The 19,357-nt window shown below is 53.1% G+C and overlaps 7 protein-coding genes across 7 annotated transcripts; 4 read left to right on the top strand and 3 right to left on the bottom strand.

Moving 5' to 3' along the window:
- Positions 1-217: 217 nt before the first annotated feature.
- On the bottom strand, positions 218-3,867 carry PV09_03870 (uncharacterized protein). Its single transcript, XM_016357134.1, has 4 exons — positions 3,481-3,867; positions 2,479-3,430; positions 2,077-2,424; positions 218-2,024 (listed from the first exon to the last, which is right to left on the bottom strand). Exons 1-4 carry the CDS (start codon positions 3,611-3,613, stop codon positions 977-979), a joined length of 2,481 nt encoding a protein of 826 aa, XP_016215223.1. The 5' UTR covers positions 3,614-3,867; the 3' UTR covers positions 218-976.
- Positions 3,868-4,211: 344 nt separating this feature from the next.
- On the top strand, positions 4,212-6,826 carry PV09_03869 (uncharacterized protein; the record flags this gene model as incomplete). The annotated part of the gene is made up of 3 exons (XM_016357133.1): positions 4,212-4,243; positions 4,300-6,471; positions 6,538-6,826. 3 exons carry the CDS (start codon positions 4,212-4,214, stop codon positions 6,824-6,826), a joined length of 2,493 nt encoding a protein of 830 aa, XP_016215222.1.
- Positions 6,827-7,073: 247 nt separating this feature from the next.
- On the top strand, positions 7,074-8,237 carry PV09_03868 (uncharacterized protein; the record flags this gene model as incomplete). The annotated part of the gene is made up of 1 exon (XM_016357132.1): positions 7,074-8,237. One exon carries the CDS (start codon positions 7,074-7,076, stop codon positions 7,920-7,922), a length of 849 nt encoding a protein of 282 aa, XP_016215221.1. The 3' UTR covers positions 7,923-8,237.
- Positions 8,154-11,447, bottom strand: PV09_03867 (uncharacterized protein). The gene has a single exon (XM_016357131.1). It carries the CDS (start codon positions 11,199-11,201, stop codon positions 8,289-8,291), a length of 2,913 nt encoding a protein of 970 aa, XP_016215220.1. The 5' UTR covers positions 11,202-11,447; the 3' UTR covers positions 8,154-8,288.
- Positions 11,448-11,799: 352 nt separating this feature from the next.
- On the top strand, positions 11,800-14,085 carry PV09_03866 (uncharacterized protein). Its single transcript, XM_016357130.1, has 2 exons — positions 11,800-12,203; positions 12,267-14,085. Exons 1-2 carry the CDS (start codon positions 12,170-12,172, stop codon positions 13,643-13,645), a joined length of 1,413 nt encoding a protein of 470 aa, XP_016215219.1. The 5' UTR covers positions 11,800-12,169; the 3' UTR covers positions 13,646-14,085.
- A 1,366-nt stretch (positions 14,086-15,451) lies between these two features.
- PV09_03865 (uncharacterized protein) lies at positions 15,452-17,484 on the top strand. Its single transcript, XM_016357129.1, has 2 exons — positions 15,452-16,004; positions 16,055-17,484. The coding sequence occupies exons 1-2, from the start codon at positions 15,532-15,534 to the stop codon at positions 16,914-16,916; spliced, it is 1,335 nt and encodes a 444-aa protein (XP_016215218.1). The 5' UTR covers positions 15,452-15,531; the 3' UTR covers positions 16,917-17,484.
- Positions 15,709-19,325, bottom strand: PV09_03864 (uncharacterized protein). Its single transcript, XM_016357128.1, has 5 exons — positions 19,090-19,325; positions 18,918-19,040; positions 18,827-18,867; positions 18,611-18,778; positions 15,709-18,558 (listed from the first exon to the last, which is right to left on the bottom strand). The coding sequence occupies exons 1-5, from the start codon at positions 19,149-19,151 to the stop codon at positions 16,922-16,924; spliced, it is 2,031 nt and encodes a 676-aa protein (XP_016215217.1). The 5' UTR covers positions 19,152-19,325; the 3' UTR covers positions 15,709-16,921.
- Between the last annotated feature and the right edge of the window lie 32 nt (positions 19,326-19,357).

The following is a 19,357-nucleotide window of genomic DNA, read 5'->3' as shown; positions in this document are numbered from 1 at the left end:
TGTCGTCACAGCGCGTCGATTGGGTCCGGTGTCGGTGTAGCTTGATTGGGTAGCTTAGCTACAGGCTCGAATCTGCGCCTTGTGTGAGCGAAGCCGACACTGATGCTCGCTAAGAATAAAAATGGGAAAACAAATTCACGCAAAGTATACCACGTCGCTGATGCTTTCCTCAAACCTACTTGGCTATGCTAGAAACATCTGACCAGCAATGATACTCGCTGGTTTCATCTTTTTGATGAGCCCTCGAATCAGATTCATTACTATTATCATGATTACATATATGTACACTAACACGTCAAACGAGATCTATAATATCGATGAAGACGACTGCGGGAACCATGGAACCCAAGCTTCAAAGCTAACCAATATTTCCGCTAATAGCAGCAACTGGCTTGTCTCTCACCAGGCCTCCTTGATGGCCAGGAAACTACATGACAGAACCATGGCTTTCCTTGCAGCAATACACGTCTGCAAATCGGCAAGCAATCCAAACTTTGATCCGGGATCATGAAACGAAGCGCCAAGTTCCAGGCACTGGTCGTTGAGATTGTCGGCTGACTTCGCGCCAGTGACCTCGATGAGAACCTTGTCGACGAGTACGTCCTCGTCTGTTCTTAGTTTGGAGCTTCTGGTACCGCAGCGTAAAGCTCTCGATGGCTCCACGTGTGCTTGATGATCGCGGCGGGTAGTTCTTTCTCTAAAGACGCGCATGCGCCTTTGAAAACCCTCGTTAGTTCGTATTGCTGCCCACATTTGCAAAGACGGTGCTGTTTGCAGTGACTGCGTTGCATGTAAGCCAGACCGTTTCTGGCACTTGGCTCATCCTCTCTCAGCTAAATAGCAAATCTTCTTGTGCGAACTTCCCATAGCTCTGATCGATTGACTCATGGGCTCTTTCCATGATATAAACACAAATCATGTATGCAGGCCTCCTGGTGGAGACGTAGAGCTGGCTTGATCCACAAAGATCAAACTCTCAAGGCCATGCACCGTTCACAAACGTGACTTCTCCCACAGCATAACCTTGCTGAGGTGGTCCCCGATAGGCCTGAGCCGATAGTTGATCCCCCATGTGATGCGACCGACCTATGATATTCAGGTTTGCACCTGCCATAGGATCGTTTCCCCAGACATCGCTAAGCTCAAATCCGTCCTGCCTCAGCTGCTCTCCCCAGTCCACCGCGCCAAGCATAACATGGAGATCCATGTGCGATTGGCTCGGGTTGTTGTGGTAGAGTGGTAATCCTATCGTGCCATCTACAGGTGTGAAGAACAGGGATGTCGGGAACTGGGGTGCTTGGTCGAAAGGAGGTTCGGGCCAAGAAGTCATTGCTTGGACTTGGTAGCTAGGTTTGTATCTCGGCTGAGGGTCGTTATGCAGTGAAGGCGGAATCACCGCAGATGATCCCTCTTGTCTTAAATTAGGTGATGGTATGTTGGTTGTAATTGTTTGGGTCGTTGGAGGAGTCGCGTTAGAAGCCGGATCTAAAGCCACAGTAGGCGCCGTTACAAGGTCAGCAGCAGCTGACTTAGGCGCGCCCTGCCCTTGATTGGGCTCGCTAATAACTGGTGTGGCAGTGGATTGAGCGTCCTTTCTCATGCATAGAATCGGAGACATTTCCTTCAAGACTTCTTCCGGTAGGTATAACCCATACTTTTCCACAAGTGAACATATGATTTGGATCCCACGCACCCCGAATCTGTGTACAGATGAGATGGTGTGAAAGTCACGCAAACACTGCGCAGTATCCTTAATGGCCCGGCTGTTGGCTGCTGTGAAAGTTGACTTTGATTGACCACGTGACGGAAGGTCGAAGACATGCGTCAAACCGGCTGTGAGGAGTACGTGGCACCACAGTAGATTGACGGTGTCCATTGGGTAATGTTGTCGATATAGATCCATGGCTTTAGATATCTCGATTGCCATGTCAATGCAAACCTGGCGTGGTTGTATCGATGAACCCACTAGTTTCATGCGGACAATTGGGCGGAAAAGATGGTTGACACAAGACCAATACCACATGCTTGCCGATTGTAAGCAGTAGCCAACGATTTCGATAGCAAAGCTGCACTTACTGGAGCATAAACACATTGGGTGGCGATTTTTCCGATAGACGCATCGAGCTCGGTAGTCGTTTGTGCCACGTCTGAAAACGAGAGTACATATCAAGAATCTTGCGCGAGCTTAGTCGCTCACGAGGCGCGTAGTAGATCACGAGAAGCTCGCTCAGAATTTCCGTCAGGCTGCTTTGCTGATACAGCATCTCGTCCTCGCAACAAGAATAAAGAACCTTACTTTCTGCATTTCGATGCTCGTCGTCGTAAAGCTGCCACTCGGTCACGTGTGCAGTTCTTTTTGGTTTTTCAATCTCAATAGCAGCGCGAGGGAGCATCGCAACCCTCCCAGAGCATATCGACCAGGCACTCCGCAACGTCAGGTAAAGAAAATCAAGTGCAGAGAATGGAGCTGAGACTTACGTGTCGCAGTTGAACATGGCCCAAAACGATCGCCTCCGCATGCCATCCTCCTGTGCACCTGACTTCCAACCTTCCAGATGCATGCCTAATTCAATAGCCATATTCAGCGCCCAACCAGCATAGCGAAATCCAGAGCTCACACGGCCATTGCAGGCCTCGCGCATGCTCATGATCTGCAACGCTTGGACTGTTGGAAGCTGTGGAGTGGTTTCATCCTCGAATAGCAGGTGCCTCGCTCTCTCAAAGAATCGATTACCAGCTGTCCACTTGTGGTTCGACTCATCCCTCACACTGGGATTTGACGTAAACACAGAGCCATACGAACACATTGCGTTGACCAGTATGGCACTACACGCCTTTGTCCGCCCGGTTCTGAAGTCGGTATAAAATTCCTCTTCACTAACGATAGGGTAAAAGTGATTGCTCCACGTGAAGTACAATTTAATCAAATGATACACCAGGTCCCCGTCCGTTGTGACGTCTGTCCACAGTCTTGATGTAGGCGGCTCCTGAGTTCGCGTAAGGATGTAGTCGTCGTCGCCCGGCACAAGACCTAGTCCGCTCGTGAATCCGTAGCGGCATTTCTGCTCCAGTGTCGCGTTTCCTTGTACGTGCATGTGCTCGCTCTCAATAGTTTGTGGCTCGTTCCCTTCGGACATGATTCTTTTCTTGCGGAGCAGCTCGGTAGTCGCAACGACGTCTCCACTGGCCCTGAGCTGGTATAGAGCATCAAAAGCCTCGCTCTCGGGTAGGGATATGAGCAACTGCACGAACTGCTCCGCAAAATTGGGCTCCTGGACAGCGGCGCTGTCGCGCTTCACGCCGGTAGAAGAGTCATTTTGTCGAGCAATCTCTGCGACGCCCGGGTCGTAGGAGCACTCTGTCTTGTAGACAGCGATGCATGTCGAACAATTGGGAAGGCCAGCATCGCATTTCGACTTTCGCTTCCGACCTGTGGTGAGATTAGTTGCCAAGTTTGCACATGCTAGCGAAGCTACACACATGGTATGCAGGCCGCCGTCACACATCTCCGCTTGCCCTTTGGCTCGGCAGCGGGCATAGGCGCAGACGACGGCCTTACAGAGGGATCCTTTGGTTGCAATGGCCGCCTGCTGGACGTCAACCTGGAGGCCATCGTAACCGTGCTAGGTCACCCAAGCCGCGAGGCTACTTTGGATCTTGCTTGCGATAGGCTTCAGTGGGGAAGGCTCCGCGGAGCTCATCACCCCTGGGCCGCGGGAGGCTCGTCAAACACGAGTTAATCGCTTGGGGGGCTGCACATTAGTGGGCGTGCTGCCAAACCATTGCCGACCCTCGAGAGTTGGATGGCGATCGGACTTCTTTGCGAGCGCAGAGTGCTGGAGACGTGATGGGGGTTGATGGGCTGGAAGACATCAGTTTAACTTAGTTGCGCCCGGATCCCGCATCTGGCTGAATCGCGTCTGAAAGGTTCTAGCGCGCGTGGAAGACAGACAGATCGAAACGCCAAAACGCATACGGTAAAGTGCGCAGTGAATCAGCTTCACGACTGCGTCATACCAACTTGCTACGTGCACAAGGAAAAGCCGGTGCTTGTGCCTCAGTCTCACGCGAAGTCTTCCGAGTAAGTGGCGGGCGGATCCTGGACGTGCTGCTGAACACGACCCGCCTTCGCACAGTGGTGGGGGCCCTGCTTGACCAAGGCGTAAACACAGAATCATCCGTTCGGCCCAAGGCGTTGACGTTGTTTCTCCATGCCTTTGACGCTGAGCAAGATGGCGGTCTCGTGAGTTTTCTCGCTGTGTGCCTGTGGGGACTTGCTAATAGAGCGGACAACGACAGAACGAACATCTTGTCGCTTCCCTTTAGGCGATCGCAAAATGTCTCTCTTTCCAGCGCCATCAAGCAGTACATCTCGACGAAGTACGATCAGCACCCAGATGTCTTTGCCGCGGACCTCGAAGCCATAGACCAGTTACGCTCTGATGCTATCCATGCCGTTGAACCACACAGTTCGGGCATCAAGAAGCTACAGGCCTATGCTGCGCAGCTTATCTGGCTGGGGGCGAAGTTCCCCATAGATATTGGTGTAGAATTCCCATGGTATCCCGCGCTTTCCTACGATACTTCGAGGCCTCTGTCACAAGACAATCTGCGGTATGAGCTGGCCAACGTTGTGTGGAACCTGGCAGCCATGTACTCCCAGCTGGCAGTCTCCGCGAACCGTAGCACTCAGGATGGACTGAAGACGGCAGCAAACTATTTTTGCCTTGCTGCAGGGACGTTGAATTTTCTGCGGACAGAGATAATTCCGGACATGCGATCTACTCCTCCGGATGACATGGACATTATGACGCTGGAGTCGATGGAGCAGCTCATGCTGGCGCAGGCGCAGGAATGCTTTTGGCAAAAGGCAGTCAAGGACGGAATGAAGGATGCAATCATTGCAAAGCTGGCTGCCCGAGTGTCAGATCTGTACGCCGAGGCGGGAGACTACGGCGTGCAGACAAATGCGGTCCAGACCGAATGGATACACCACATGACAGCGAAACACCATCATTTTGCTGCGGCTGCGCAGTACAGAGCCGCACTCGACTGTTTGGAAAAAAGAAAATATGGCGAAGAGGTGGCCAGGCTGCGGGACAGTCTAACTTGTGCGACTGAAGCACTCAAAGAAGCGAGGTACATCAACAAGACTGTGCTTAGTGATCTTCAAGGGTTGAAAAACAGAGTGCAGGAAGACTTTAAACGTGCTGAAAAAGACAATGACATGATTTATTTGATCCCAGAGCCGCCAAAGTCGGAGCTGAAAACGCTGGATAGGGCCAACATGGTCACGTCCAAGGTTCCGCCCCAGATCAAGGATCCAATGGCACATCTCGGGGACAACGCGGAGCTAGGAAAGCCGTTGTTCACCAAGCTCGTACCGTACGCTGTACACGTCGCTGCAAGTATTTACGAAGATCGACGCGATCGACTCGTGAATGTGAGCATCATCGACGAGCTAGAAGCACTAAACACAAAGATGCACGACGTGCTGAGATCTCTGAAACTACCAGGCTCGCTACAAGCTTTAGAGAAACCACTCGGACTTCCACCTGGGTTAGTTTCACACGCCGAGGAGATTCGACAGCAGGATGGCCCTAATAGATTGACCAAGACTGTTTACGACACCGAGAAGATCAAACAAAATGACCGGACGATCTACGAGGAAGGCGTTGAGCTCCTCCGCGCCGAAGAGGCAGACGATGATAGGGCACGCAAAAAGTACGGCACAGACCGCTGGCCTCGACCTCCCGCACCGGAGGCGGCACCTAAGCTGTATGCTCAGATCAAGAGCATTGACGATTATCTGAAGCAAGCTGCAAACAGTGATGAACAAGTCTCCAAAAAGCTTCGGGACAATGACCTGCTCATTCGGCTTCTTGCTGGCTCGGACCGTGACCTGGAGAACTACGTTCCTTCGAGCAGACGCGCTAATCTCACACCCGCCGTCGAACAAGCGGCTAGCAAACTTCGAGCCTGTCTTAATGACATCAGCCGACTTGAGAGCAGGAGACGCAAGAAAGTTGAGGCCTTGAAGAACAAATGCAGACAGGACGACATCAACGCAGACCTCATTCGCGAAGCAAGTCGCCTAGAGCGCGAATTCCCAATGCAGAAAATTGAGGCAGCACAATTCGAGCCGTTCTTTGAGCGTCGTCTTGAGGAGAGGTATGATGGCGACAAGGAAGCTGTCGCAATCGAGGCAAAGGAGCAGGATCAGCTGCTGAAGAAGCTGCAAGATGCCAATTCGGTATTTGTTGCAGCGCGGAAAGGAGACACGACAACGCGGGAGAGAGAACAAGCGTTGCAGCGGCTGGAGAATGCGTACTTTAAGTACAAAGAGATTATAAGCAACTTGGAGGCTGGTAGGAAGTTTTATAATGACCTTGCGAAGATGGTAACGAGATTTCGGGATGATTGCAAGACATTTGCGTACCAGCGTCGGAGCGAAGCGGCACAGTTCGAGGCGTGAGTAGCTCTTCGGCAGTTTAATGTCGTTGGAATCACCTCATAATAGCTGACTTGATTTGGTAGCGACCTTTCGACGGAAATGGCGTCCATGTCCCTAGGAAAAGCAGCGTCTCTGCAGCAGGAAAAGGCGGCGCAAGCCCAACGACCAATGTACAACGTTGGGCCCACACATGCTCAAGAACCGCTAGTGGCACCGCAGCCTCAAAGGGCCCCGGCAGCTGGTGTATGGACTCCTGACATACCCATCACATTTGCACCTCCTTCTGGAGCTGGCGGATCACCTGCGCAATCGTCGCAGAAGCCGAAGGCCGACGGGCGTTGGGACCCCAAATCTGGCATTAGATTTGGATAGTTCGGCTCAAGCCGTGAATTAACGCTTTATGAAATGTTCTATTATTGGGCTCTTCCCTACGTTTCTAGTGAATGTCAGAACTTTGTCGTGACAGTCTGTCTACTAAAGGTTACCGTGCAGCTGAGCAAATCCGCTGATAACCGTGTTCTGCTACAATCGTCGAGCTCAAATCGCTGACTCTTCGCCTTCTTCCGCTCCATTCCTACACAACAAACTATAAATACATGTGCCCGACACGAACAACATAATGGCCACTAGCCCAATCCCCGTTCGCTGCTTCGACTGCAGCGAGGTTTTCGAATCCAAGAAGCAACTTTACCGGCACTACTGCACAGACTTGAACCTCGATGCCGGCCATCCGACGCCAGAGAGGTCCAAGACCGGTGGCAAGCCAGATCCCCATCGCGTGCACATCATATGCAGGTTTTGCGACAGGAAGTTCTTGTACAAGAACAAGTACTACGGGCACATGTCTGATTGCGAGGGGAGCAAGGGCAGAAAGCCGCCTGAACAACCGGTACGTAACGCTCCTATTGCACCACGTGCCCCGCAGGTCGCCCAGCAAGAAATCGAGCATGCACCGTCGTCCTCGTGGCCGGAAGAAGAGCAGGAGCCAGAGCCAGAGCAGCCCAGCACGCAGTCACTGGGCGCCGAGATGAACAGCGGCCCTTCAGAGGCTGCTTCCAGCACTTCGGCCAGCACGTATCTGGAGCGCGTGCTGAATAAGAGATTCGAGCCGCCGCTCGACGAGCAGACCACGAGGCTGCTTTTCGTCCAGGAAGCCGCACTACGGAATGAAATGCTGAAGGAGTTTGCGCAGGAGCGGCAAGCGCTGGTGCGTGAGCACGAGGCGAAGTTTGCCGAGGAGGAGAAGGTGTGGCAGATGCGCATGGACGCCCTCAACGGCAAGTTCGACGCGCAGCTGGCGCGGGCGAGGGAGAAGTACGAGGCCGAGCTGGAGGGGCTAAAGAAGAAGCACAAGGAGGCCATGGACGCCCTCAAGATGGATCATGTGCAGTCCTCGATCCGCTTCCACAATGACCATCTTGCGCAGGTCGAGGCGCTGAGGGCCGAGATCCGCCAGCTGAAGGCGTGAAACGCGGCTTCGTCCGGCGTATTCTTTGATCTTTCTCACTTCAAATAGGCTGTCTTGGTGGACCAGAGCCATATCTACACCAAGGGTTGCTGGCATTCCAAACGCGGGGCCAAATCCCCCGTCGAAGTGGGACGCTTTGTATCTGACGGTGACGTCGACGGCAACTGAAGGGATTAGTCACGTAGCGTGGGCTCTGATGTGGACGGGTGAACGCGCCGAGAGAGACGCAGATATGACTGCGCCATGCGACGCGGGAAGGATGTTGACTAGAAACTTCACAAAAGTTCTATATAATATTAGGGTTGTTGTGTATCGAAAATGTGAGAAAGGATGGCTTCAAAGATGGCCTTGAGTTTCTTTTGCGCGTCACTGATGTTCTTGGCGTCGCCACCGTCCAAATGCAGCCGCGTAGTCCTCTTCTTCATTCTCACCGCCCATCGCACCAGCGTCGCCCGCCCGTGCCGTCCCTATCTCAATCAAAGGCACCATGCTTGGCCTTCCATGCGCACACATGAAGGGGAACGCACATTCCGCCAGATCGGCGACAAGCGCCGCGCAGCGCTCCCTCGAAAGCCCGTCGTTGAACATTATGGCGCTTCTGCACGCACGGGAATTGGCGAGGTCGAGCAGCTCCCGCGGACACTGCGCGAGGCGCTTGAACCAGGCCTGCCCACTCTCAAGCGACGTGCCGTTGTATGTTGTCCCATCTTCAGCAAGTCTCCAGGACTCAGACCGAAGAAGTGAGATGAGCAGCCTAGGATCTATTCTGCACCGCTCGGCAATTACGGGCGGCAAGCTGTGCACAATCACACACTCCTGGCTGCCTCCATCATCGTCATCGTCATCGTTGTTGTTGTTGTCGTCGTCGTCGTCACCGTTGTCGTTGTCAGTGCCTAAAGATTCCACATCGAAAAGGATGCCCCAGTCAGCGAAGTGCCTCATGTAGCGCCGAAACAACTCGCCTTCCCGCGCGGGAACGTAGAACTTGAGCGGTTTACCAAGCATGCTTGTCTTGACCGCGGAACGGAGGCCCTGCTGAGAAGAGAAATGCCGATCCAATCCGTCCGGCGGGCTGCACAAGTCCTGGAGCAGCTGCTCGATCTTGACGCGCTCGTCTGCGGCGTGTTGGTCGATTGCCACGAGGAGCGACCGTTCCTCGTCAAGCTCGTTCAGTTTTACAAGGATGAACTTCTCATCCACTTGCGCCAAAATTTCCGCATCCTTCAGCGCGGCCCTGGAAATCTTGTGACCATTCAAGCGTGAGACCTCCTCGAACGCGCTGTCGATCTCAATCGCACCGTGACTGTGAGTTGCATCGAACGAGGCACGTACGATTGGCTGTTCTCGCGGGCGGAAGACGGGATTCTGCCAGCGCTCCAAAAGAGAATCTATGAACGGTAGCGGCGTTGTTTCGCTCCCAGCCGGTGGGCGACATTCTCTAGATGGCAGAGAGATACGTCTGCCCCGGCGGGTCGAGTCGACGTTTTGGTGAGTTGGCATTGGCATGCCCGTTTGAGCATTCAACATGTGCCTTTCTCTCGTAAATGGGTCGACCCATTCAACGGCTCCGTCTTGGTGCTCGTCAGCGACTTTAGAAGCTAGCATCGTCAATTGAGTATCGTCATCCGCAAAACTCCTGCTCTCGCCATGCTCGGTGCGCGCTTGTGTGCTTCTGCTTGGACAAGGACGTCGGGACCAATCGCTAGGTATGGCCTCGACACTGATCAACGGCTTCTTTCTGTTTGCAGAAGCCTCAGTACTTGACGTACTTGCAGGTCGTTTTCCAAGCGACTCTCCCTTCGAGCTTTTGATTCTGCTTAGTGCGTTCACAGTAGACACCCCAGTATACGGTGTTGTATGCTGGGTTGCTCGAGCATCTTGAATCGCCCGATTATATAGTCCGGACACTGAACGCACATTTTCATCGTCAGTTACGCTGACCTCGTTCATGGCATCGGTCCCGCCCCGTGCTTTTTTCTCTTGTCCGCTCGGCTTGAAATGATGTGCTTCTAACCATCTTCCAACAAGCGCATCCAAAACCTTGAGTACTCGCTCCAGACCCGCCCCGCTCCCCAGAACTTCGTCTTCACTCCTGCCAGCCCTTCCATTCTTTTCCTCGATCGTCAGAACAAACATCGGCCACCTCTCCACCCCTTTCTCACATGACACAACCCTTCTACTCACTCCTTCATCGTTGAATCGCGCACCGCTTTTTCGTCGTTCCCTCTCAGTATCAGAGGGTTGCTCAGCTTCGATGGCGCCGAAGCGAGAGCGTGTAAAAAGACGGTTGATATGCTCGTATAATATGTTGTGCTGCGATTTTAGAAGAGGGTGTATGCCCAGGGAGAGATACTGGTTGGCTTTAGATGGGCAGGGACAGAGGTTGATCATGCCTTTTATAGTGACGGATCTAGACGATGCAGAAACAGGGACCCAGGCACCGGCAGTGTTGGAGGGCAGTCTGCACGTTTGGCGAAGAAGGAATACGATGTGCTTGTGTTTAGGAGGCAGGAGAGGAGTTATTGTGCTCGCCATCTTGCCAGAGCCTCCATTTGATTCGGCGTTCTTGATAGCAAATTGTTTGCCTGACGTGGTGTCTCGCATATGCAAGGAGATTGGTGCAGCGAAGGCGACGAGAAGAGCGGTAATGCCACTCTTCAGCTCGTCCCACAGCTTGTCCATTTCGCCCTGCTGCTGTGCGAGCAAGGCCCTTTGCTTCACGCGGACAGGCATGTTTCCAAAGAGATCTCGAACCGTCACTCGGGCGCCATGGTCGCGACTATCCAGCTGGTGCGAGGCCGGGGCAGGCATCAGTCTGGATATCACTTTGGACTGGTGTATGATGAGCGAATTGGTGGAGTAGTACTTACAGTGCCTTGCCGTCACTGTAAGAAGGCACAGGGCTCCCAAAGAAGCAAGGAACGTTCCGTAAGCGCCGTATGTCGTAGATGCACTCGGCCTCGAGTCGCCGTACTTGGACGTGCAGTATAGCTTACAGAGCCCGCCATTCTCGGCAAACTCTGAAGGCGCGATGCCGTACCCGTTGTCCTCCACAGTGCAGTTTCCCCGAGTGAAATCGACGTCCACGCTGATCTTGGTGCTACCCGCATCCAGGGAGTTTTGCAGCAGGCCCAGCACGACACCAGCCAGACTAGAGATGGTGGCGGACGACTTGATCCGGGCAACGACCGTGGCCGGAAGAGGGCGAAGAGACGGCTCGCTACCCGGTGCCGGAGGTGGTGCGTTCTTGCTCAGCTTCCCCCATGCTCGCTCCTCCATCTTCGAACGACAAGTGCTATATCGTGGCGGCACATTGGAGTCCGTTTTGCGTGGCGGCAAGTGACTGCACCCGTGCCTTAGCTAACGTCGAGGATTCTCTGTGGAAGAGGGCACAACGCAGCTGAGCTCGCAAGCATCATATATGCAGGTATCAAAGCAATGTGTGTGTTCCCGATATAAGACCGGCCGCAAGCCACACGTCGGATGCAATCACGTACAAGACGACGCGGCGTGGCGGGACTTAAGGGACCTCTACAAGGGGCGCAAGTATGAGTTTCGAGCAGAGCAGAGAACGCCGACAGCGGATCTTGGCGCTGTCTTTGTCGTCTCGGGGGCTCTGCAGCTCCAGTTAGGGCGTCGAAGCCCGCTCGCGGCCTGGGCGTCGCCCGTGCTGCCGCCCGCTCGGCGCCTGCGTGATTCCCCCGGCCTGCGCCCGCCCAGCGCCCGCCCAGAACGCGCCAGAAGCCGCCCGAGTGCACGAGGTCAACGTGGCGCGGCTGAGGACTCCTCGCCCTTTGCGGCAGCAGCAAGCGCCGCAGCCAATCACAAGGGTCGAGCCGCCGCAACACCACGAACTGTCACTGTCGTGCTGCTCGAACCTGACCAGTCCCATGCTTGCGATCCCCCTAGGAGCCCGTACTTTGGCCTTCCCAGACACTACCGGTGCTGCTCCCCTACCAACTCGCCAGACCATTCTGCCTCTTCGCCGCCTGACTCATTTCTGGCCGCCCGCGTCTAGAATCACTTTCACTCTCACCTCTAGAACATAGAACTGCGCTTGGCCCCCGCCCACCTCCTGGTCGAATCCTGCCTTGGATAGTACTCCCATCTATCACCTTGAAAGCGCCGCAGTTCGCTACATGCGCCTACCCGCACCGACAGCTGTCTGAGCTTTGTTTGCTGTGGAACAACATTGCCAGCCCCGAAGTAACTCAAATTCAAAGACTGTCCCGCGCCGCAGGACGAAAATGGCGGCAGCGGAAGCGGCCATTCGCCCTCATGGTATGTACAGTAGGAAGCGCGGCCTTGCCTGTATGGAGTGGCCTTCTAATACGTGCTGCTTAGATCGCCAGAAGGCTCGCCGTCCCTTCGCGACATGGATGAAGCGTCTCGCGAACCTCAAAAGCTCTGGCTCTGCGCTTCACAACGAAAAGAAGAGCCTCTCCCGCAACAAGCGAAAGAACAACAATCCCTACCCCGAGTCTGGCTACGTCGGCAATGGCGTCGCGCGACCCAAGGCGCCCAGCACCATTAGTGGACGAGCCTCCTCCTTTACGCCCGCGTCAGTAAACTCAGGCAGGGTAGGCAGTTTTGCTAGCTACGCCGACTCGACCACAGGCGGGCCCAACATCGTCATAAGAAGCAACAAGTCTACTGCCCCGACTCTGGCCACCAACCCAGAGACAATCCAGTCGGACACAGGCTTTTCGCGCACCGGCACCGCCTACACGACCGACGGTCTGTACAGCGGCCGCGCGAATAGCACCTTCAGCTCCGCGCGGGCTTCCCAGGAATCGCTCACCACAACCCTCACGACCATCCAGTCCACTGCGCCCTCGGCCATGCTGCCCGCCACGAACCAGGCCGCGGCCGCTCAGTCACCCGTCACCTTTTCGCACCAGTACCCCGTCAGTCCTCCCGCCTCCGCCGTCCCAGCGCACATGCAGCAGTCGATCTCGCATCCGCACACGTACACAGCCGCGACGGCAAACGGCCTGCTCAGCGACAACGCCTCCATTCTAACGCTCGCCTCATCCTCGAAGCGTCGGCGTCGCAATTCTCTCGATACACAGGCCTCGATCCGAGCCATTGCTCCATCCTCTGTCTGGGGCAACTCCCGCGAGTCACTTCCCCTGTCTGTGCTCTCAGCTAACATAGACCGCGAGTCCGCAGCCGCGGGCTCGTCCACTGGGGGATACGGGTCATCGAGCGTCGCCGCACCGCCGCGGCCATCTCTCTCAGGGCTTGCCTCTGCGGAGCGTGCCTCGGTGTACAGCAATCCGGGCGGCGTCGGTGCACCCGCGCTTGTCTCGGAGCGCAACAGCTACTACAGCACCAAGCTGGGCAATGACGGTGCGAGCGTGCGCAGCGGGCACCTAGGCCTGGGCCATGGGCGCGCGGAAAGCATCAACGGGAGTATTACGGGCCTAGACAGGACAGTGGATCGTGCTGCGACGGTGACTGCGAGTCCTCTTGCCAGCCCGAGGGAAGGACCAAGGGAAGGCGAGAGAGAGGTTCGGGCCAGTCGGAGAATGAGTGGTCGGCGGGACAGGGAGGGTGCGGACGCAGACGTCGAGGAAGAAGACGAGGAGAGCACGCGCAAAGGCGAGGACGACGAAGACCTTGTCAAAGTGGATAGCGGGAAAGGAAAGGGCAAGGAGAAGGAGGTCGTGAAGAAGGATGTGTGCAGTCTGCGCTTGCGTCCTGGCGAAACGACCGGATGAAATTCTACTCCGTCCTCGTGTGATGGCTAGAGCGCGTATTGGCACGTCCTGTCTGGACAGATGCTGAGGTCCTCCTTTGGGATTTGACGAGGTGGGCCTCCAGTGGGCGTTATTTTTGGGCCGATAGGGTTTTCTGAAAGGTCAACAGTCGTGATATCCCCCCGTCCCCCCCCCCCTAACTTGATTCATCGTTGACTTTTTTTTGGTACACACACATACACACATTGTTTTGTAGTTCAGCTGACGTCAATCAGAAAGTATCGGCGATAGAAGTTTACCATTCACAAATACCCAATCTACGAGAATGATAAATCTGTCCCAACTTGCACATCTGCATTTCTTGCCTGTTGCCCTTGCACGAATCATTGAGCTTGCTATCGTTTCTGAGGCCGGTTTGTATCAGCACCGCGCCGTCTTCTTTCCGACCTTCACAATCTGATTCGCAACGTCAAGCGATGTATGCATCAGGAACGAAATAAGCGACCAGCCTGGTGAGACTGGGAGATATCATCCTACACATTGCCCTTCAGCTCGATCAGGCCCGGCCGCGTCGTCGTCAAGATGGGACTGTTTCCGAGAATCCCAGATCCGGAGTGGGAGACATTCGGGTTGCCCAGGCACGAGTGGCAAGGCAAGCATCCGGGCGTGAAAATCTTCAAGCTGGGCCCTGGCGAGGAGGGCCTGTCTGATCCAGAGACGGACGATTGAAGAAAAGCGAACCGGAACAGGGCCGATGGAACAATCGTCTAGTGATGAGACAGTTAGGTGCTGTGGGAACGGCTGATTGTTCACGAGAATGACGATGTTGTTGTTTCTTATCCTACTGGCTTTTTAAAAATTGGTGCTTTCTGCAGAGTCCTCATAATTCACCGGATTGGAGAAATCAAGCACACTGTGTGGACTCTCGGCAGTATTTCAAAGGTCGTTTGCTTCGACCAATTCATTATCCGCTGTCAACTAAACAAAGGCGTAGCAGGAAATTGGTATATTCGCTATGTCTGGATGATTGCTATAAATAACACTAGTCGTGCTTCCCTACGACGGGGGCCAAGACTTCTTTCACAATGACGTATTGTTTCTTGCAAAAGTACTTTCGCAATTGACCATTGCACGAGCAGAAGCTCGGCTGAACGTTCTGAATTAATTACGCGTGAGCTTCTGCAGAGATTTGAACTTTGGTTGAACGAGTCGAGGATCACTTCTGAAGGATAGTTTGGGAACAGTCAGTCGTGGGCAGACGCAGACAGCATGGCAGGTAGCCGACTTCCCTTGGCACCACTTGACAACAGGAAAGAGATTAAATAGTCCTGCAACATTGTTTGCCATGTTTAATTTACAGCAGAGAATCTTCTTCCTTAGAAGAAACCAATAATGTCCCCGATAATTCTAGACACGGAACCAAATCGCAAAGAGCTCATCTTAACCTTGAAACTCCATTGGTTCATTGACACTCATAACATTCGACGTATTGAAATACAATGCATATATATGCTCATTACTTTGGAGAACTGCTGCAACATTACTTAGTCTTCCAAGTACATAACTAGATTTTCTATTTGGTAACAACTCAGATGGCTCCGATGGTGTCAGAGACGAAGATAGCTTTTGTATATACCAAACGTAAAACTATCACGTACCAGCAGTGCGTTGAAGGCAAATGATCGTTTCGTATTGAAAATGTTGACTTGATCATGTCGTCCGGTCCAAGACCCAGAGTGGGGCCGTCGTAGGGCCTGTCAAAGTTGCTTTGGTGAACTAGTTATGCTAGCTTGGGACGTACAAAAATTTTTTTTCCTTCTTCGGCGACTTCTCCTGATGTTGTGACCATACAACAGCTTTGCTTCGAAGAGTGCAACAAATCTATCCGTCTCTGCGGGATCTTAACAATGGCGATGTCGGAAACGAATGCGAGTAACGTAGAATTGCAAGACTTAGGATCGACGACTCCACCAGACAGACATGGCTCGGAAGAGAATTTAAACAGAAGAATAGTTACTGCCCAAACGACCGATGCAACCATCCCCGATGGCGGCTACGGTTGGGTAATAGTGTTCTCCTGCGCCATTGTAGCTTTCTGGTTCACAGGCATGTCTTACAGTTGGGGTGTTGTTCAGAAAGAGCTTGTAGAGCAAAATGTTGCATCGGCATCGACTCTAAGCTTTGTTGGTGGTCTGACACCAGCTTGCATCTCAATATTTGCTATTACAAATGCCCGACTACTCATGTCAATTGGATCCCGTTGGACAGGTATCCTTGGTGTCTTTTTTGTTGGACTCGGCGGCCTGCTCGTTAGCTTCGCACCTAACAATGTAGCGTGTCTGTTTGTTTGCGTCGGACTTGTGCAAGGTATTGGAACAAGGTAGAATCTTTCACATCACCACTTTTCTGGTCCATGCTGACCCCATATAGCCTATCCTTCATGGCTGCTTCGGTCACACCATCGCAATACTTCCTGCGTAAACGCGGCCTAGCCAACGGTATTGTCTATGCCGGCGGTGGGCTTGGAGGAACTGTAATAGCCTTGGCCATGGAAAAACTGATAAAGGATACCGATGTCGCGTGGACTTTTCGAATCCTTGGGCTGATCACCATAGCAACGGGAATACCAGCTGCGTGGTTTCTCAGAGACCGTGCGACAATCAAGCGTCGAACGTTCGTCGAATGGAGTTTGTTCCGAGACTTCAAATTCCTACTGCTTTTCTTGATTGGAGCCATAGCTACGTTCCCTCTTTTCGTTCCTCCATTCTTCATTCCACTTTACTCGAACTCTATTGGTCTCTCTGCCTCGACCGGCGCAGCACTTGTTGCAGGTTTCAATCTTTCATCTGCATTTGGTCGTGTTGGATTTGGATTCCTTTGTGACTGGATCGGGCCAATCCATGCGCTATTTCTCAGCTTATTCATGAGCGCTATTGGCATGTTGACCATATGGCCAGTATCACAAAACTTGGTCCCACTGACCCTATTCGTTATCATTGGTGGTGCTGCAAATGGCGGTTTCTTTTCTACGATACCGACGGCAGTTGGCAGTGTCTTCGGCACAGCTCAAGTTGCGACGGCCATGGGCATGATTGTGACGGGTTGGGCTGGAGGGTATCTTTTGGGCGGTCCTATAGCAGGATATCTACTAGCAGCTTTTGGAGGCGAGCAGGCTGGTTTCCAAGCTTACCGTCCAGCTATGTATTACTCCGGTTCAATGTCCCTAGCCGCAGCCATACTTGTTGGCACGCTTAGGTTCCGAATGGATCGCAAATTCCAGACCAAGATTTGATTGGTCTAGATGCTTCCGGACGTCCAGGTGTGATCTAATGGCTGCGTCCATTGAAGCAAGTCGTACTCAATATGGGGATCGTTTGACATATAACCCTCTTCCCACAAGCTCAAGTCACCTGAGTTCGAGTCTAGCCAAGGCTCCCCAAGTGCAGCGCTGTCAACATGCGGAAAGCTTATCATCATTGGATCTAAGTGCGCGTTGTGGAGAGCGTCGCCCGCGCTCGGTGTAAATTGAGCAGGGATTGTCACGCCAGCGGGCGTAGTGATACTAGACCGCACTTGTTGTAGGAGCTGTAGTCGCGGGGCCATGTTGTTGTTACCGCGGTCGACGATAAGTTGAAGCATACGCAAAGCTGAGTCCATTGCTTTAAACTCCGATTCGCCACATGGGAAGGCGAGACAAACGAGGACGAGAACGAGTGCAGCGGAAAAGCAATGCTCGCCATCCATGTAACCGTATGTAGCGAACAAATTCTTTTGCGCCGCAATTGTGATCATCGCAATCGTGTCCTGGGCGGCTGAAATGCACGTCTCGATAGCGCTGATCGTCGGTGTGGACAAATCATACCTCCAGTCTTTCGCTCTTTCTTCCGGGCTCCATTTCATTCTCCTCTCGACCACCAAGAACAAGAGTGGCCTGACGGTCATATTGATACATTGGTAGTAGTGTAAAAAGGAACTGACGGACTCCCGGGTGAAATCAAGCTTGTCGATATTGAATCTGAGCTCGGGTGGTAGATCTCGATTCCACGCTGAAAGAGCAGCGAGAATACCTTGAACAGAAGCCATGAGGTTAGAGCCGGTTCGGTAGGGAGCACGGTACACCTCGTTCATGATACGCGTCAGAATTTTAGACAGCTCGGTGTAACACCTTAAAACAATCCACGGGCCATATTGAGGCTCGTCGGGAAGGCGAGAAGGAGGATTGACACCAATGTCTTCATCCTGGACCATGATTGGATTTCCACTCTTGATCGTCAAGATGCGATCCATGGAGTAGACGCTCCACCACACCCGTCGTCTCCGCTCCTTTTGTGCTTCATCTAATTGTGTACTTTTCACTTCTTGATGCAGAGCAAGCGATATCGCCATTCGTAAAGCGGTACCAACGTACAGGAATGCAGCGTCTCTTTCGCCGAGATTTTGCATGTAATAACCAACCAATGCAAGCGTTTCTACAAAGAGCAGAGAGCTTTCTTCGTGGATGCTAGGCAAATATTGCACAGCGTGACAGAAGAGTTCGAACCCAGGAGGCCCGTCAAAGGAGTCCCATTGGTTTACAGAATAGAGCTGTCCGAATGCTAGAATCGTGAGTACTTTGGCATACGCTAGGCACGCCTCCGGGTCCGCTGTATTAGGCGGGCCTGAGTATGCTTTGGCTAGGTGCTGATCAAACCATTCCCGCGTGGAAAACGAGAAAATGGTGCCGATATATGAGTAATGGGCAGAGTACCAGCCGTTTGCAACCTGCAGAGGGGGAAATCGGAAGACTTTGCTCGCTGGCTGCTTTCTGACACGAAGAGCAGCACGATTGTACGAGAATGGCTCGCAGCCGATATCGAGGGTGCCGACGCTAGGCATTCCCGCTATGTTACTCAATCTTCGACCAAGCGCGGTAGATGCGAAGCCTTCAAAGTATTCTGCTTTCGTGTCAGAAAAGAAGAGGTGGCGAAAGCAGAGCGATTGACGTACGAGCCCTTGATCTACCCGTCGAATCGAATGAAAGCACTGAGACTCCTTGGAGCACTTCTCTGACTCCATCCTCAGGCTGTTGAGGACCTTCCTCGTTTCCCTCCTCGTCCGGTATCCCGACCGACGACCAGTCTGGCGCCAATGGTGACGCCGATAAGGCGGCAGCATCTGATACTTGTTAGCACATGAAAATGCGCGGCTTCACGGTTTATCAACCTTCAAACGCTTTAACTCTAGCCTCTAAACTTCGTAAATAGCTATATGTGAATAAGTAATAGAATTTCGATCCTTTTCGAGACCGACAAACCTCTCTGACACTGTGATCTTTCTTCCATCTGGATACACACACTCTAAGTTGTTCTCTTTGCAGCGGGAGCATTTAGGATAGTCTTTTGAGCAATACGATCGCCGCCTCCGACATTTCCAGCAACTAAACCGTACACGTCAGCGCATTGACGACAGAGCTAGGGCTTGCATACGCTACTGGACGGAGTCCGGCCGCTTCTCCAGCCGGTGTTCTGGCCTGGGTGCCATCTGCCATTACGAATCGGATTGAAATGTTCGTTTCTGGGCAAAGGAGATAGGTCCAGTGAAAGGTTAGGAACTCGAAACAATAGCAGAGGAAATGAAAGAGAGGTGATTTGAACCATTCCAGACTTGCGATGCTTAACTACTAATCTGAGGCGCGCATCTATTCAACTCAGCCTGATGCTTCATGCACGCCATGAGTAGATGTCATGGTCGTTA

This window comes from Verruconis gallopava (genome assembly GCF_000836295.1).
Source record: "Verruconis gallopava strain CBS 43764 unplaced genomic scaffold supercont1.10, whole genome shotgun sequence".
In the NCBI taxonomy this organism is placed as follows: domain Eukaryota; kingdom Fungi; phylum Ascomycota; class Dothideomycetes; order Venturiales; family Sympoventuriaceae; genus Verruconis; species Verruconis gallopava.
This window is presented reverse-complemented; position numbering and strand designations above follow the sequence as displayed.